Source organism: Taurulus bubalis, assembly GCF_910589615.1.
Source record: "Taurulus bubalis genome assembly, chromosome: 4".
Taxonomy (NCBI): Eukaryota; Metazoa; Chordata; class Actinopteri; order Perciformes; family Cottidae; genus Taurulus; species Taurulus bubalis.
In genome coordinates this window covers 24,254,972-24,262,405 of record NC_136592.1, presented here as the reverse complement: position 1 = coordinate 24,262,405, position 7,434 = coordinate 24,254,972, and the positions used below count along the sequence as shown (strand labels likewise).

General features: G+C 40.7%; 1 protein-coding gene across 1 annotated transcript; it reads right to left on the bottom strand.

Moving 5' to 3' along the window:
• Positions 1–298: 298 nt before the first annotated feature.
• fgf7 (fibroblast growth factor 7) lies at positions 299–4,387 on the bottom strand (the record flags this gene model as incomplete). Its single annotated transcript, XM_079217103.1, has 3 exons — positions 4,083–4,387; positions 674–780; positions 299–514 (listed from the first exon to the last, which is right to left on the bottom strand). The coding sequence occupies exons 1-3, from the start codon at positions 4,366–4,368 to the stop codon at positions 299–301; spliced, it is 609 nt and encodes a 202-aa protein (XP_079073229.1). The 5' UTR covers positions 4,369–4,387.
• Positions 4,388–7,434: the final 3,047 nt, after the last annotated feature.

Sequence of the window (7,434 nt, the reverse complement as noted above, 5' to 3'; positions counted from 1 at the left end):
TAATATTCAACTCAAAATAACAATAACACTGAGTAGACTTTTGTGGTTTTTAAGTTTGTGTACCAGTTGAAGCTATTTCAGATATTTCCTTGTTTCAACATCTCATTTGAGGATGTTTGGAATAGTTTAATGCGCTTATCTGATATCTGTTACTGTATCTTATGGAAATTACAACATGTTATGGAACATTACAGAACTAAGTGGAGTGTGAGGTTGATAATGAGTTTAGTGTCTGTTAACATATATAATATGTGATTGAAATCATACACAATTTGTGACTCATTAGTCCTCTGTGGTTTCAATCCACCCTCCTCTCTTCCTCCCTGCACTTCATAGGGATGAAGTGAGATGCTATATGCTCCCTCCTGGTCTTCTTCCCTCGCATCGGCCGTCCCTTCTGAGACAGGGCTATGAACATTTCTTTGCCATTTTTAGTCCACCTGGCAGAGGAGTAAGCGTTGAAATAGTTCTCTAGGAAAACCTCCTTGAAGTTGCAGTTTTCATTGTAGATCCTCTGTAAAAGTTCAGACAAACGTTACAGCATTAATACAATACGATCTGCCTTATTATCAGTTCTTATTTCCAAAGCACGTTTTGCAACAGTTCTATTTCTGCTCGAGTGCAGATCATCTGAAAACAGTGTGCGACTTCTCTCACTGAGGAAAAATATTACCTTGCCTTGCAGCTGTCCAGCCTTCGTCATCGAGATATAATACTGGCTCTTCACGCCTTTGATAGCCAGTATGCCCCCCTCAGACACTGTCCTGATCTCCAGGATGCCTGCCAGACGTGCACAAGGTTAGGAAAAAGGAGACATATTGCAGGATAGATAAGACACTACTGACATCCAGCCTTCACTCCAACTCCACACTGCACTCAACATTCGTCTTCATTAACAAACTGGATGGAAGTTCCTGTGGTTAATCAGTCTGTGGTCTCACTGGCTTTATTCAAGCCTTGTTAACTGGCCTGGGTGGCCGTTACATAAACCACAATTTATGCCGTAGCACATATGGGAGACAGATTAGGCGTCTCTCCTGGGATTGAGAAAACTACCTCCTCGCATGAGCTTTGCACGCTACATTTTAGGCCCGCTCTTCAAATCTGAGGGAGAGTAAAAACACTTTTGGGTTTGCTTGTTATTATTTGTGTATTTGAATAATCTTCTTGGAATATATTAGGTAATATTTTGATTATTAATTTAAACATTTTGATGAAGCAAATAGTGCTAGTCTTTGCAATGATATGTAATGAATATAATATCTAAATAACTGTAGTTTCATGATAAGAACGCTAGTTCTTGTGTTTGAAGGTATGATGTCGCTCATACAATTATGGTGAATCATAAAACATGAATTCAAAACTTGTAACAGTAAAACTAAGATTAGCATGAACATATGCATTCCAAGAACACCAACAAGGTCCAGATCATAGATTTCCATTGCAGAACTTCTTACATTTGACATGCACAGAAAAAAGAGAAGAACTCTATTAAAGCGCTTCAGACTGACATTGAGCTGCACTTCAGCGTTTGCGGAATCACAAACAGATGTCAGTGTTCCAACCTTGAAATGTAGTTTGTGCTGTGCTTTCACTTGATATTTTACTTTATATTACTGCCATTTGGGATCATATTTATGTAACCATGCTTTTCTATTATCCTGTTTTGATTTGATTCATCTTTATTTAAGGTGAAGTTCAACAGTTAGAATCCCGTCTTCATTTATAAACTATACGTTGAAAGTCGGTTGACCGTTTAACTCAATTGATCGACTCAAAACTATGTTGGTTGGAACTGTAGAGGTTTTTATCGTTGTTAAGAAGCATAGAAGTGCCATTCCCATAATATTACATGTAACCACTACAGTTGTTTGGTCTACTGTGGAAAGATGGAAAGCATTTCCACACATATGCACACATATTGTTAACATTTTGGCTCTGACACAGACAGGCTATCCTCAGCTTGAACAGATTTGTCATCAATCGCTGGTCCAGCCTCTGGCTGAGTAAACTAATTTGTGGGTATTCCCTAATTCTGTTTCTCTAAATCCATTGTCTATATTCGTGATTAAAGATGTAGTGATTAATGAGCATAATGAATTATTAATGATGATCATGCTAGACAAGTAATTTCTAGCAAATTCATTTTTAATAACTTTCATTCTCTTTTGTCTTCCATTGCAAATCCTTATCTGCATTGACACTACAACATCTCCATATCCTTTAATCTAGATTATATGTTTTTCAAATTACACAGTTATTAAAATAGCGGGTGTAGGATACAATCAGTCTCTGTTATTTTAGTTTGGCTGCACCTAACACCAGGTATTTTATGCCACAGTGAGTGACTTAGTAGAAAACTGGGCTAAAACATTCTACTACTACCTGTTTTCCAGTTGTCGTACTGTGGTTTAGAAGTTGTTTATCTGGTCTTTGCTGTGGCTTAACACAAATGTTTTATTGATATTTTTAGCACATTTTTGCTAAACTCAACTGTTAAGCAATGCCTAGCATAGCCTTTCACTTTAGTGGAAACACATACCTACATGTGTTCGTAATTACCACTTGCTATTTTGTTTGTAAATCTATCTGTTATCTTTTATGCAACTTGCGTTTGTCTGCTTTCGATGATTTGTTTACACATTCGGAAAACAAAATTGTCATGGAGACAGTTGTAATACCCCTGACCAGAACACACACGTTATCAGTAGTTTAAGAAACCTTTTCGACAGCAAAAACCAATATCAGTGTAACACATTGCAGTTCTCTACATTGCAGTTACAAAAGCTTCCAAGAGATAACAAAATCCACATTGCAGAAGTATAGACCTTTGCAACATAGTCAAATTGAAAATGATGTGTGTGGTGCAAGATGAGTTCATTGGAATTAAGCCTATATTTCTGTTGCTGAGGCATACAAAGTGGAGGCCAAAAATAATGCAGCTCCAAGTTTCTCATTTAGTTTTTTTCTTTTTGTAAAAAAAGAAAAGAAAAAAGAAGATACTTCTTTGTCACTGCAGCCAACAAAATATGACTCACTGATTTATTACATATTTCTGCAGGTCTCTTCAAAGGCTTATTGGTAAGATTGCTTTGTGCTCTTAGCGTGCGACTGTCAGCCACATATGGGCGTATCAATTTTTATGTCTTATGTTGGCAATGGTTGCACAAGCATCTTTTCCAGGCATATCCCCGTCAAGCCAACATTCCAGCCACAGCCACACTGTCAGATAGGAGGAAATGATAACTACTTAAAACATCCTTGCCGTGACAGAGATTTTCAGTGGTTAACGTTGGCTCTAAAGCAACAATTCTGACAATTTAACGTGTTAAATTACAATTACCATGGCTATCAAATAAAGCTAGTCATTTGGCGGAGACCCGGCATGCCTTATTTGACCATTTTTGCTTTGGAACAGTGTGGGCCAGGATCAGTTCACTCGCTGTCTTTGTGTGAGATGTCAGTTGCTAACCATAGGTTCCACCAGAAGGTGAATATCATACATTGTTTTACATTTATAATATTCATGCCAAGTCTTTGTCCCAAGTTCTCATTCTGACGGAAAAGTTCCGAGAAGAATAAATCAGGCTGAACAAATGTGAGTCTGTGGCGGTGTCAGTGTAAGTTCTCAGGGGCCTGGCACCCGTCGGGCTCCGAGACCCTTCAGTTTACTTCATTACAGCCTGTGTTTAGATGGTGTTATGGTTTAACAAGCCAAAGCCCCCACCTGCTTCCCTTTACCTCTGTCACTTTGGCTGCTCCAACAGAGACACATGACCCATTAACACTTTGATTACACTGTGGAGACCTCTGTACAATAACACCTCCCACGTGTTTTTCTGCCACCTTGACAGGACAAAGTTCGTCACTGACTCAGTGGAAAGATCTCACAACTAAACTCTGCATGAATCATAACATTTCAAATTCTAGGACTTAGTTCACACCCACATTCAAGTTGATTCACATTCGATAAATATATTTTGGCAAAAAAGTGACATTCCTTTTTTTTTTAATCACTGATGAATGCAGAAGAACTCCTGGTCAACCACTGGTGTTGAAAATACAAAAGGAGTCATCCTTACTGTAGCAGTTGGTGGAATCTTGAGTCCCGTTGATGTTGCCAAAGTCATCAATTGTTAGGAACCACTGCGTGCGGCTGAACAGCTGCCGGATGCGCACATCTCCTCCCTCCATATAGTCGTAGTTCCTGGTGTGGCGCTCGTGTTTGGAGCAGTTCATGATGGCGGCAAGTTGCTCTGGAGTGCAGTCACTGTAGACCACACACACGCTGCCGAACAAGAAGATTGCATGGAGGTACAGTCCCGATAACAGATTTTGAAGGTTCCATGTCAGCATCCATTTGTGCATTATAATACAATGCAGTGGGGATCAATGAACAACATACTTAAATGTGAGATCCGTGCACTCTCCTTCAGCCCAGCGGCCCCCTGATCTCTGACTTGTAACACTTGGGTGGTGACCTCCGGGTCCCTGTTTTCGCAGCAGGTATTCCTAGTGGGACCTTGAGCGGGTGGGTGGTTGTGGAGGAGACTTTGTGAAGATGGGTGGGATTGGCTGAAGGTGAAGAGCGATCTGAAGACCTGTGATTATATTAGGAGATGATGTCTCTTTTTAGTCCTCAGTGACGGTCTGCGTTGGCTGCTCCATCCTCTTGAGACCATAGTCCGACAAGCGACAACATAATCCAGTTCAGGAAATGTTATGCAGGATGTCACTAGAAAATAAAAAAGTAGACCGGTTTGATTATAGCTAATGCATTTGGAAACAATTGACTCACAGGTAGACTAACAAGTTGAAAGATAAAAAAAATAAAAAAGCTTAAAAAAAAATCATGAAAATTATTACTTGGATTCATCTAGTTCTACAGTAGAGCTATCCTAACTTTTCAAAGTCCTTTAAAATCATTTATGGTCTTCTGTGTTCATACAAATGTTTTGTACAATTTCTGCGCTGTACTTTGACATGCATATGTCTCCCTGTCATGGACCCCGAACAGTGAAATATTTCATGAATGCCGTTGGATTGCTTCACAAGTCTATGGTCCGTAATATCATCTGTACCATGCATACATAAGTTCAAACAAACAAACAAACTATGCTGCTTTCCTGTAAAAACAAAACAAAAACAAACCGTAGTTTGATGACTTACATGCTCTGGGTGATGACAGGAATTGCCAGAGGTGCGTTCCCTTTCAGAGAGTTTTAATTTGAAGACTGTAGTTCTACAAGTTGTAGTCTCAGTTGTATCCCAGTAATGCAGTAAAGCCAAGCAAGAGCTGGTAGCTTCTGTCAATTCTCCCTGATTCTGGCAGGCTGACTGTGCATCTTCCACTGTTGCTGTGCACTCTGCTTAGATAAATGCCTCCTGCTGACCTCACTTGAGAGCAATTAGATCCCAACCAGTCAGCTGTCCCTGGCCCAGATGCAATGGAGAAACACCCTCTGCCTGCCTTTCGCTGTCACTCACCCACCGGACATGAGAGGGAGCTATACACTCTTAGAATAGCAGACTCTCCTTGGTATGCACTCCACGCTCACCCTTGAAGAACTTACTACAACTTCCTTTTCCAAGAAATATCCTGCGCTTAAATAGGGTTGTGCTATACTTGTTACAGATATCATAATGACTCACAAGTGTTTGTTAAGATGTTTGCCCCGATGACAAAGCTTTAAAGAATTTCTCCCCTATCATTTCAAATGTCACAATTAATTAGCGGTTTTATTTAGCTGCAAGTACGAAAGAAACTTCAAAGAAGCTCTTCAGTTCTCATTCTTATGAGTGTCTGAGTGTAATAGTGGGAAGCAGTAAGTTATGTCTGGCAGGTATCCATCCAAAGGGAGAAAAATACAAGACATAACTGCCTAGTCATCTCTGTGTCAGGGGTCATGCACTTTTCGTGTTTGTATTTAAAGTCACAATTTATTGCCTTACATACCAGGCCTTTCCTTGGACTCATGACTTCAAAAGTTTATATGGGCCCTAATGACATGCTCCCCTGTGGAGGTCAGAGCTGCAGGCCTGAGAGAGAGGGACTTCTGGCCGCAGCAGGCTTCTCATCTCTAAACTGGGGTTGTAAAGATCTGATCTATTAGGTGTCACTCTGGTCTGTTCATCTGTCCCTTCTATCACCTCAGAGACCGTTCACACCCTGGTCTTCTGGACGCACAGGAAACAACCCTTAACATATCGCTCCAGGCAGCCACCATATTATAGAATATAAGAGAACGAGGCATTAAAGTGAATGCAAAGTCGTAAATGAACGTTTCAATATAGAAACATAATTCCATGACGTACTGTATGTCAGCTTTATAGGCAATTTTACAGAACCTTTTCTCCATAAATTGACACCTTCTCATGGTGAAGGGGTTTGTGTGACCTTAGTAGCTGTGGAGTCAGGGGCAGGTAGCACCTGGTAGGGTCCCTCGAGGCAAATTGCTTCCAGGAGAGAAGCCAGACAAGGCGATCCCAAGACCTCTTTGAATTGGCAGAAAAGAGTGACCTTGCCTGGAATCAGGAAGCTGGGGCCTTCTCTTTTACCCAGGCCTTAAGGGGAGCTTGCAGGCAAGACCCTAGGGGCTAGACCTGGTCACGCTCAAAACAATGCAGGAGTTTTGGGTTATAGCGCCATCTCGGTTGGGTGAGACCCTTGGAGGACTGACTCTTGGCTTGGTGGGAAGAAGCTGGAGCCAGTGCAGGAGATTGAGCAACTACCGAGATGCCATAGGCTTAACTTAAAGCACAGCACACGCTGAGGAACCAACACCCTGTGGGATTTGGGGATACACATGACCCCCCCAGCTATGCGCTAAACCGCAGTTTGGAGTATCCAGCCTTCTAGGAATCTTTGGGTGGCATCCGGGAGAGGGTCTCAGAAATATATCGGTATTATATTGATATTGTGATATGAGACTAGACATTGTCTTATATTTTGCATATTGCAAAATATGGCACCAGTATTGTCTTATCTTGCTTTTAAAATCTGCATTACAGTGAAGTAATTTTATTTTTTAAATATTTTTCTGGCAATGTCCAACTGGGTGACCCTGGTGCTGAACCCAGAACATGCTGGGAAATGATGTCAATCTCAGTGGCCGGTTGGAGATGTTTAACAGCTTTGCCGCTGTAATTGACAACCAAGTCACGTGAAAATGTAACGGATACATTTTAGGTAGCTGAAAAAGATAATTCAACTGGAACACCTTTTGTGAAGATTGATTGCAGCCATTAAATGTAACTCTTTGTAGAGTTTTTACAAGAGCATCAATTTCACAGGCTAAGGACATCAACATTGACCTTATATGATGAGTACAAGGGAGATGAGATGCTGTAAACATGGCAGACTTCAAACTCTTTTTAACATTTTTAGTTTTTGTGCTCTCACTTTGTTCTTGAAAGATGTGTGTGCTTACCCGT